The sequence below is a fragment of the Camponotus floridanus genome, unplaced genomic scaffold (genome assembly GCF_003227725.1).
Source record: "Camponotus floridanus strain SB8 unplaced genomic scaffold, Cflo_v7.5 scaffold73, whole genome shotgun sequence".
In the NCBI taxonomy this organism is placed as follows: Eukaryota; Metazoa; Arthropoda; class Insecta; order Hymenoptera; family Formicidae; genus Camponotus; species Camponotus floridanus.
In genome coordinates, this window is record NW_020229842.1 from 262,054 (window position 1) to 274,245 (window position 12,192).

The 12,192-nt window shown below is 30.5% G+C and overlaps 1 protein-coding gene across 7 annotated transcripts in view; it reads right to left on the reverse strand.

The window, feature by feature from the left end:
* Window positions 1-6,225: 6,225 nt before the first annotated feature.
* The window catches only part of LOC105251054 (neurotrimin), a 170,375-nt gene continuing 164,408 nt past the window's right edge, over window positions 6,226-12,192 (reverse strand). For 2 of the 7 annotated variants that reach the window (XM_011257560.2, XM_011257559.3), the window contains exons 9-11: window positions 11,617-11,685; window positions 11,210-11,278; window positions 6,226-6,598 (exon numbers count right to left, since the gene is read on the reverse strand). In XM_011257560.2, the coding sequence (XP_011255862.1) occupies window positions 6,450-6,598; window positions 11,210-11,278; window positions 11,617-11,685 (287 nt within the window). In that variant the 3' untranslated portion in view covers window positions 6,226-6,449. Of the gene's footprint in view, window positions 6,599-7,297; window positions 7,371-9,868; window positions 10,257-11,209; window positions 11,279-11,616; window positions 11,686-12,192 lie in introns of those variants that run through there. The other 5 variants (XM_011257562.3, XM_011257565.3, XM_011257563.3 and 2 more) reach the window with 5 other exon arrangements.

The following is a 12,192-nucleotide window of genomic DNA, read 5'->3' on the forward strand; positions in this document are numbered from 1 at the left end:
AGCTTAATTCAAGAGCTTTCCAAAACACTATAATAATGTTCATTTTTATTAAGTGCTTTGCGAGTTATGAGGGTTGAAATAATTTCTTAATTTTACATAAACCATAAAATATCTAGTAAACCATTCATTTTTCGATTATCTTACCTTCATACTTTTATGTACAAATTAATGAGAGGAATCAATTGGTGTAAAGAAAACACATAGTTGTTTCTAAGAAAAAATATGTAATTTGCAATAAACAATTCCATATTTTTTCTTAAAAACAACTGTATGTTTTCTTTACACCAATTGATTCCTTTCATTATTTTGTACATAAAAGTATGAAGGTAAGATAATCGAAAAATGAATGGTTTACTAGATATTTTATAGTTTATGTAAAATTAAGAAATTATTTCAACCCTCATAACTCGCAAAGTACTTAATAAAAATGAACATTATTATAGTGTTTTGGAAAGCTCTTGAATTAAGCTATAAGAATATGCAATCAAATGTAGGGGGTGTCATTTAAAAAAGTCAATGTGACCTTGACCTGACCTTGACGACGCCATCCAAGGTCAAACTGATAGAATCAGTATATAGATCTTCTTAAACCCTACAACTTTTGTTGGAAACACTTTTCTGTAAAACGTATATTTTCCGAGATATTTAGGGGTTTCCACACTTTTGGTAGACCCTGTATATATAATCTATATATAATATCTATATATAATCTATTTATAATATCTATATATAATCTATATATAATCTATATATTTTATATATATTTTTATAACATTATTAAACATTAACTGGCACTAATATCATTGGTAATAATTTTTTAACAATTTTTTATTGTTTGTAATCTTAAGTATAATCCTTAGTAATCCTATTAAATATTTTATAATCTTATTAAACATTTTTAAATATAATAAATTTCTTTTACTTACACTTTATTATTAAACATATTTTCTTGTATATTCTGTATATATAAACATTTAATTTTATTTGTTAAAATTTTTATGCAATTATAGCATGGTCTACAATACTTCAATTGTGATTTCTTCCCATTTATTTGGCTTACCTATTATGTGCAGGCAGCAGACATACTCTTGCTCGAAGCAAGAGTATCGATTTATTCTTATCAACTAACAATAAATATAATATAATTCAAATTGAATTCGGTTTTATTGTTATAAAATTTTATTATATGTTTAAAATATGGACAAAATAAATTTTATCCAAATTATGTAAGATTAAAATTGTTTTTGAATTAATGCAAAGTTAAAATCTTTATATTTTACTCTTATTTTATCCTTATATTTGCAATCATACATTTTATATGGATCATATTAGAATTTTATTGAAAAATCATTTCCGATTTATTTCCTAATATTTAAGTCTGATAGTACCAGTGAACTTTATATTTTTTATTAACTCGAAATAAATCAAAACATCTGATCTTTAACCATATATTTTTTTGTTGAATTTAAAATCCACAAAAATTTAAGCCTGTTTAATCAAAATATATTTGTGGTTATACAATAAATGTGATAAAAAAATGATTACAACCAAGAGAACAAAAAAATATAAATGTAGTTTAGATATTGCTGTAACATTCTTTATGTTGCTATGGAAGAGTTTGCAATAAAGAATTCGTATTTGTCTCTTGAGTTCGGTGAGAAAATCAATCGCTGCTATTATTATGAAACGAAAAAAGATTTAGAAAAAAAACTTCATTTAAAATATTTCATTTCAATTAAATTATTTCAAATGACTTCTCAATTAATCATTTCCAATGACTAGAGACAAACAATATGAGAAGGAATTATAATAATTAACAATAAATAAAATTAATTTATACATAATAATAATGAAACGTTTTAACCTTATTATAGATTATTTGCTGTTTTTAAAAGAATATTTTTGCAATAATCTACAATAATTGTAAAATATATATAAAAATATATAATAATTCTATAATATATCAAGCATAATTTTAATTAAAATCCTAATAAGAATTTTAACAATGGCATTTGACTTAAATAAATTATTAATTTCAGTTGCAATATAATAATTTTTATACATTTCTATTAATTAGTCCGATTAACGATACATAATATAATTTGCTTTTATTTGCTATTAATATTATAAACATTATTATAAACATCTAATAAGTGCAAAAAATTTTAGGAAATGATTCTTTGTCGAAAATTAAGAGGGATTTTTCATATAAACATATACTCCTACATCTCTCTCTGTGGAGTTATACTCCTCCAAAAATGGGGATAATTAGATTTTTTTTCAAATTTAGAACAAGTTAAAGAAATGAAATTAGGTGGATATTTTCTACTAGTAAAAAAGTTATTTATGAATATTTTTTCAGCCTCCCGTATTGCTATAAGGGAATGAAACTAGCAACTCCCCTATTCAATTTTTTATTAGAACACTTTATAATGTTTATATGAAACCCCCCCTCCTAATTTTCGACAAAGAGTCATCTAAAATTTTTCGCACTTATTAAGAAACTGTATAATTGTACTGTTTGCACTGTATAATTTATTTAGTGAAAGACGCATCTATATTGTATTTGCATTATAAATAGGAAATTAAATGCAAATTAAAAATTCTTGTTATATACTTTATTTTTAAAAGATACGCAATGCTAAATATGTAATATTTCTGCACAATATATTTTTAATTATTTCTGACAAATGCCTAATATATTCGCATAAAATATATTTAAATATATTAAAAGATCATATTTAATCCCAATTAAGTAATTACGATAATGTTAAAGTTAATATATGACAATGACTTCAAAGACAAAAGCTTTATTTTCTCTTCAATTTCATATAATATGACATATATTATTTGCAATCATTTGAAAATATTTTCTTTCATATTTACAATAAATGCACGAATAATTTTTTATTTTAATATATTATTTATATACTTAAAACTCTCAATTCAGAATGTGTCATATTTAATGAGAATATATGTACATGTACATGTATATATGTGTGTATATGTGTGTATATGTTGTATATGTAACATTTATAACTAATTTATAACTAATTGTAAGTTATAAATAATAAGTTAAGTTATAATAATAAGTTAACTTTATCTGCTATAATAATGCTTAATTTTATGCTTACATTTTATATGTATTCCAACCTTCTTAAACATATTGCAAAAATTGTTAAATAATTGTTCAATGTAACAAACGTTTATTAATATCTTTTATGTATGAAGACATTTTTATATAATAGATACATACATTTAAGCGATTAATAATGTTGTAATATAACAAAAAGAATTTATAATACATATAAAGCAATGCCATGTGTATTATAAAAATTTCGAGCTATCACCTTTAATATAGCTCATGCAGCTTACTTATTTACGAAAACTATAATATAACACATCATACATATAGTGATTACAATTATTCTCTCGAAGAAAATAGAAAGCGCATTTTATTTGATTCCTCATGAAGAAAGAGAATAAAAGAGAAAGAGGTAATATATCCCATGTAATATTTTATTACTTTCAGATAAAATAAATGAATATTGTTTGTACTGGAGTGGTACATAAAATACGTTTATATTATCCCATGGATTTATAATATATTAACGGTAAAATTATAAAACAGAATATTTAAAAATTAAAATTAATATAAATTCAATATATTTTCTATAAAAATTTATTATAACTTTTCATTTTCATATTAATTTAATTATAATTTGATCAAAATATTAATTATGTATAACTTATTATATAGGAATATTAATATTTACCAATTAAATAAAGAAATAGATTCACTAATAAGAGAATCCATTAACAGTTCATGTTAATCAGAATTTCGCGGATGCGTAGCTATAATTTTATTTATTAATAAAACATTAAATTTTAATAAACTCTTGCACACATACTATTATATTCAGATCAAGTCTCTTTCAAATTGTTACCTAAATATTTGGTAATTTATGTACATAAATATAATTATAAAAATATTGTTTTACGTGTGTATAAATAATTAAAAGTACTTACCTTGGCAAAAAATTTGTATTTGTTCAATCTTCCCTCTTCGAGAAAATATCTTGTTGAAAAAATATAATGAATAAAAAAATCTGTAATAAATAAAAATATATTTTTAATAAAAATGCAGAAAAATTATTGCGAATAAAAATGCATTAATCATAAAGTAATATTTTTCAGCTTATTTTAAGGATTTATTTATTAAGAAATAATGCATGTATAATGGCAGTCATGTATTCGATTTATTAAGATATACAGGCCGACAGTTCCACTATCTATATCTAATCATCGGTTCGTGTTTTATCCGAGGCAGTGCATGTACATAAAAATCGTTTAACATAGTGAAATCGTCGGACATGTGATACATTAATAACATTATCATAACTTAATTTGAAATATAGCTACGATCGCGCTGCAGCTTCATTTGGTATTCTATTGAACGACGTCATCGTGTACGAATACCGTCTTCTCTATATCATCTCAAACATTATATAATATTCACAACACTCGCCTCTACATTCGATTTAACAAGCGCAGCCTCGAGTCATCCTTTCAAAGATGACGATCCAGACTGATCACAGCACAACGTATCTACAATATTTACAGAATTAACAGGGGAAGGCTCATGGCATTTCACATCCGCTTCGCTTAAGATCGAACGATGATGGCAATTGATACGATCAGGTACAACGTAAGAAGAGATTCAAAGTATTTAAAGCGTCGCAGACAACATTCTTTACGCAATGTGCCTGTGTTAAGCGCACGCGGTTCGCGACGGACGAAACGAGAAGTGAAAAGCAGGATTTGCTCAAAAATATGAGAATCACTTTCAGAAATGCCAATCAATATTTTCAGATAAAAACAACGTTTCGATATACGGCACACGTACATTAATTTACCTATATAACAAGGATACATATCGCATTGTTATCCCGTATCGTTACCGTCTCTAATTATAGCCGTGCGCAACTGTACTGTGATAAAAACCGCGTCTCTCGTTCCATCAAAATGTCATAATCGCGCAAAAAGAAGCCACGAAGCTCTCTGCGTCACCGTCGTCGATGATTCGAGGCTACTTGATGTCTAGCGTTAATTCTTTCCCCGCGACATATATTATCGCAAACTTACGAATTTCCGTTGGATTCTGCTTTAACAATCGCGTCTTGCGAAACGCATGCAGGATCATACGCTCGGATTATATGCACGTCTTACCAATCAAACAGCTAATTACGAGATTACCGAGCGATGCGTCTCGATACAACTACAATCCATATATATATATATATATATATATATATATATACATATATATACATATATATATACATATATATATATATACATACATATATATATATATTTATTTATTTATTTATTTATATTTTTATTTATCATTTTATGCGTACGTATATATATATTTACTGAATACAGTTCCTGTGTCTTCCTCATGATAGTGAGAAAATATGAAAATAACCGGTGAGAAAATATTAGAAGTTTTCAAAAAAATTTGTGAAAGAAAATGTTTAAGTAACATCTACAATAATTATGGAAGTTAGTTTAGTAAATTACGGTTTTATAGTACATAACGTTTTATACTGCATATTGAAATTCGATATACTGGTCAAAAATACATCAAGAGAATAGTTACGGACCGAGTAAAGTTACATCAAAAGAGGGTTGATTCCATTCAAAGATGGTGGATCGAGATATTTCTGAGAATCATGTGTTACCGAGGAAATTTATGGAGATTCATGTCAGAATAATTTCGTTGAATCCGAATATCGTAAGTATTCACCGATGTATCTTTATTCAAGATATATATCCACGGCTCCTTTATAATCTAACACTCCCCTTCGATTAGTAGAAAAGAAGAGGCGGACACGTCAGGTAAAGATTCTCAGTGACGTGACCTGAATTTACAGCGACAAATCTCGGTATTTTTGCCGCGGATTACTCCGTTTCTCAAAAATATTCAACGCTAAGTCTTTTTCAATATATATACGTGCAATAAATATCCTCTAAAGCAGTCAAAACGCGAGAAGCCCCGTATAGGAGAACTAATTTGTAGGAGAAGAACGACACGATTTACAGGGTGACACATGAGCGCCAATCAGTCGAGAAAGCCTAAACGTACTCACCGCAAGTATACTTACACGACATACTATATATTCTCATATGTATATATATATATATATATATATATATATTATTCATATTATATATATATCTTTTCTTTGCGCTTTCTCTCTTTGTATAAGTTTAGTTTTAGTACGAAAATAATTTTAAGCGCGGCTCGTCTCGTCGCACTCGTCCATCACTTGTCCGGAGACGGCGTACCGGAAACTGGTAACCGCGCGCGCACCGACCGTCTCCGGTTCGATCACCGACCAATAAACACTAGAACTGGAAGCCCCGTTCCCGCGACGTGAGAATCACCTTCTGATGGCCGGAAGCAGCAACGACAGGAGGCTGAGAGAGAGATGAAGAACAAACTGCGCCCGATGGGACACGCCCGGACTCTGGACGTCCGGCACCTCGCCCGGTGGCCTCATTGACGCCGGACCGTAATCCCGACCGTAGTCTGAAAACAGACAAAACAACGCTGCGGTTGTTCCACTACGAATACAATAGAATGATTACGCGAATGAAGTGCAAGGGTTCTGTTCAAATGATCTCTAATTCAATCGCGATAACTAAGAACGAAAAGAAATTAGAGAAAATAATCGAGCTATGAGACGTTTCTCATATTAGATGTTGACTTATATAATATATGAAATATGTTTTTGATCAAGTTCTAGCGTTTATTAGTCGATCATCGGACTGTAAACTGATATGATTACGGATATTTCAAGATAATACTATCATAAGCTTAACATAATTCTGTGGATAGATTTTACGTGTATGTATATGCATTTTCAATGGTGTATAAATACAAACATTATTAATTATTATACATTTTAATTTTTTTACTCCCGAGAAGTTTGAATCACATTTCGATGTTTTATAAAAATTGCATTTCTATTTCATATTTCAATGTTTCCTGACAAGTTATAATTGATTTATTACTTCTAATATATCAATGATTCAATAGAGACGAGTGTGACTTGTTTTTTTGATATCAAATTTTATATTTTATGAAGTGAAAAAGAGAAAGTATTTGCATTAGTAATACAATTTTTTTTTATTGAGGAGAAATAAATTTTTTATATATATACGTACATACATATATAAATTTTATTTTCTTATTATTAAGAATTGATTATTATTTTTATTTGCCAGTGAACATAAATCCTGAACATATAATAACGTATAAGAATCCATCTACCGCGGGTGATTATAACAAAGTATTATATCTGTAACAAAAAAGAATGTAATCTTGTATAATAAAGGCAGAGGACGCTGTGCTGGTAATAAAAGAGAAGCTTATTCATTGAAGGCTAATATTCTTTCTCTCCGGTTAATGAGACTGGCCGCAGGGCGGACGACCGCACCACCGGAATACCGTCCCAACTTTGTATCATTGACCGCGAACATCACCACCGTCGACACCACGTTTCGAACTTCTTGGCCTTATTTTCATCTAACGCCCCGCCATAACCGTCGTTTACTAGCCGCGACGTCCGGAACAAATAGTTGGTAGCGCTTGAGCATACGCGAAAATCGTCAAGCTCGGCGACTCATTTCCTCGGTGGTCTCGCTCTCGGCCTTGCCAGTATACATGCACGTACGGTAACGAGCAGATACGGAAGATAAATACGAGGAGTTGTTGCGGATAATGCGAAACGAGAGGGGAAGCTGGGCATCCTCTCCCTCTCGTCGCTTGCGCGCGTCCGGGAATTAAATTCGAGCGAACTCTCGGTTCTACCGGAATTTCTGCGATGTTCAACTCGCGCACAAATCCCTTTTTAACGAGATAAAACCCTCGGCGATGAGGAGCGGCGGGCGCAGGAGAACGCGGAAAGGGTAAATTCATTTGAGATTAAATATATCCGACGTCTGTTAAATCGGCTCTTATCAGCCGTTACCGTCAAAGAAACGCCGGATGAAATGTTACTGGATTAATTGTGGCGCCACAGTAATTCACAGATGTGCCTTGCGAGCTTTTTCATTTGTTATGTGGCGAGAAGAGCGATGAGACACCGGTGAGATACGTAGAGTCAAGAGTTGCTACGCGAAGCGAGTCATGATGTATTGAACTTCCGGAACTTAACAACACTTGAATGTCTTGAACCTTAATAAGATTTTTTAAAACAAATTTCTATCTAGTGCGCAAAAGAAAGTAATCTTCAACGTCGCTTTAGAAGATAATTGCATATCTTATATACAATATATAACTGTATATTATTATATAACATGTTTAATAATCGTGACAATAATAAGAAGATAAAAAAATTTAATATAGACATTTTTATAATAATTTAAGTAATTAATCTAGAAAAATTACGAATAAATTTCGTATGAATAAATTTCGGCATTTACTTATATTTGACACATGAAGTAGACCGAATAATATGCAAACGCGTCAGCAATTCCAGAAAAAGCTCCATTTTATTCGATTAAATTCACATCTCCTGACGGTAACTTTTATTGATTGTCTGAACTTTGATAAATGAATTGAAGTCGAATCAATATCGCCACCTGTGGCACTAATGTATAGTTAGTAATGTTGTAGAAACGAATATATCAATGACGGTAGACTATACATCAGAATGTACGATTATTACCGCGATAAAATTTCACCTCGATTTACCTTAATGACTTCCACCCACGGCATTATCAAATAATTTAGGATCTGTTCCTTTGTAAGTGAGTTGCATTTATTAGTAATGATAACTATCTAGATAAAGCAAAACTTTTACTCTTTTTATTAGTTTTAATAAAATTTAAAGAATTACATATTAATGATAATCGTTATAATAACTTGTCCAATAATGGAGACAAAATGACATAACACTTTAGAAAAAATATGTGTAAATTAATAATTAAAAATTTGATTTTAAATATTATAGTAATTAATTAATATTTAGTCCAAAGTCATTATTATCTGTTCGTGTTGAGTAGAGTATTTCGTGTTAAGTAGAGTATTTTAAGTAGAATATTTCTCGTAAAATTTTTTCCAATTTTTAGCAATCAACCCAGCGATAGGACGTTTAGAACGATATTAACAAAATTTGTTCTCTCCAAAAAGCCGGAATGTAACGACTCGAGAAAATGTCCGTTTTTGCCTTTTTCCTAGAATTCGCGGATAGTCGTCCCAAATGCAGGGCGTTTCTCGAGAGTAGTTCATCGTGCACCTTGGCTTGCCCGCCAGAAATGGACGTCGAAACCGCACGTTCGTTCGGAAAAAGTTATTCCCACCTACCAGTAAAATCCACTGTACGTGACTTTCCACATAGTCTGCGACAGACGAACCATTTTCCAACACTTTAACAACTTCTTTAACAACTTCAGTCTGTACATTTAGCGTTATTATTGATTATATTTCGGTAGTTTTGAAACTCGAAGACTATCCAAACATCTATGTTCATCTATGCTGTAATATTACACAAGCTCAGCTTTTGTTTATTTTTAATATGACACACATTTACAAGCATCATAGAAGCTATTATTTTTCATTAAAATAAAAAAAAAATATATATATATATATATATATATATATATATATATTCCAAATAATAATAATAATAATAATAATAATAATAATAATAATAATAATAATTTTTATTTGAATAAATTTATTGTACAAAAATTAATTCTTTGTTTCTATAGTCTAATAGTTTTCTGTAGTCTAATCAATTACATTCAGAAAACATAAATCGTAACTTTGAATAATTTTATGCAATTTGCAGTTTTATTAATCGCAATTTAATCAATTATTCTTTACAATAAACAAGTAACAATTAATAGAGAGTGATTAATCTAACAGTACATAAATCACAATTGTGTGCGTAAGGCGATATGCTTTGAATCAATCGATTTTTGGAGAGGGAAAGAAAAAGGCGAGAAAAAAAAGTATCGGAGGAGTTTGCCTCTCTCCATTTCCTCTTTTCCACTTCCTGATCCCGGAGGCAGACGGCCGCGAGTCAACGTAGCTCGTTTTTCATTAATTGAAAGTAAACTTCAGGAAGGGAGAACTGGCCCAACGCTCGGGGGAATCTTTGAACAAAGTCATTCGAAGTGAGTTTTGAACTTGCATTTTGCCGCCAATCTCCAGCAGCTGGCTTGTATAATATAAGGATCTGCGAAGAGTTCCAAGTTAACGCACGAAGTCTGCCTTTCGCAATAAAAATCGTAATTGACGAAAATACCACAGAAAACGATTTATTTAGATGTATTCAAATGGGAAAACTTATTTCGCGTAGTATTATTTTTAAAATACATCGAATTTTCGTAAAATCATAAAAAAACGAGAGTTCCTTTGTATTGTTTGCAAAAGGAGCACACTGAATAAAATATCAATGAGTGTAAACAAAGTTGAGAAATTTGGGAATAGTAAATTTGCACAAAGATTTTAGGAAAACATTGCGAGAGGGATATCTTATATAAATCCTCGCAGTTTAACCGTGCTCAATATATACAAATTTGTAAAGAGATTTGAAGGAGCGACTTCAAGACACGATCATAAGATTATATCTACACAAAATTATAATAATTCGCGAACATATAATTTCGTTTAATAATATTTTAAGAAGGAAAGTGATTATTATTTACATAACATTTTTAACATAAAGTTTTGTAAATATTTGGCATAAAAAAATTATTAATCGACGTTGTGTTTTTTATGATTAAAATTAAGCAGATTTTGGGCTTTCCATCTGCGGTGCGCATAGAGTTGTAAAAAATTTCACTCGATTTATCGATTTATGATATTCAATGAGTTCAAACAAGAAGTTAATGTATGTTTTCTCGCTTGATTTTAGCGAAGGGATGACCACAGAATCCTTCTCGGTCAATAAAAGGGATTGTGTAACGCGACGAAGTAATTCGCTCGCGGATAAAGTGGATCACCGAGCATTGCCAATTTAGTGGATTTTCTCTCTTAGGATCTACCTCTACCATCCTGATCGTACAACGTTGACGAGGTTTTAATTACGCTAATTACTCGAACGACATGGCGGTCGGGCAGAACGTGTATCGTCGTGGGAAATGCCTGGGCTCTACGCGGAGCGTGTTAAAATAGATATTTACTGACCTGGATTTCGCCATTCCTCGACCTCGTAGTCGAAAGGTCGTTGTCGTGATTTCTTGTTACTGTTTCTACCTAAAATGCATTACACAAAGGCGGTTTTATACATTGTGCTCTATACGGTAAGCTGCCGCGGACGAGGGGTGAAAATGGATGGTTTTACTTAGGAATCGAGAAATAAGTGAATTCTGTCAGAAGCTTCGCTCGATCCTAAGGTAAAACGTTATTCGACCTTATTCGATATCCGCATTAGGCATTTCCGGTGGTTTAACGTAATGCTACATTATCGCTTAATTTAAATTTCACACATCGCATTTTTCTAACCGCTCTCCTACATTATCGTACATAAAATAAATACAAACACAATTTAAAGAGAAATTTATAAAATTTTTAGGTGGTTTTTATATAATTACCGTTCTTATGTGGTGACGTTGCATGATATGGCGACTGTGTCGTAGATGTGGTCGATGGAGCTGGAATTTCTGTGCGTCAAAACAAATAAGTAACATATTTCAATATGTAAATATACGTACACATAAGAATATTGCATTCAGGCGCTGACAGTTGTGAAACAATATTGAAGATGAACATAAGTATATTAGACGTTATGAGAGTGCGAAAGTTCGTGAAGTTTTACGATGAGTCTTCACAAGCATGCAAAGCTGAAAGACGCGTCGAAGCAGCCTACATGCAATTATTTTCGTCTACGTCGTCGCTTAAACTAAATAAAACTTTCCTTCTACCATTAGCATTGTCAAGAAGACAACGTATTTCAGGATAGCACGGCTCATCATCAAATTTCATGAACTTTCGCGCCTTATCGATCTTTTTTTTCTACTTTTTGTATATTATGTAAAATTAAAATTATTAAATCTAAAATTAGAATTTTTTCAACACGTTGAAATATTAATTTTCGTTTATATAATATATTGTAATATCTAAAGTATTTTACAATACAGCTTTTCATAGCTATACTTGTATGTCCAACA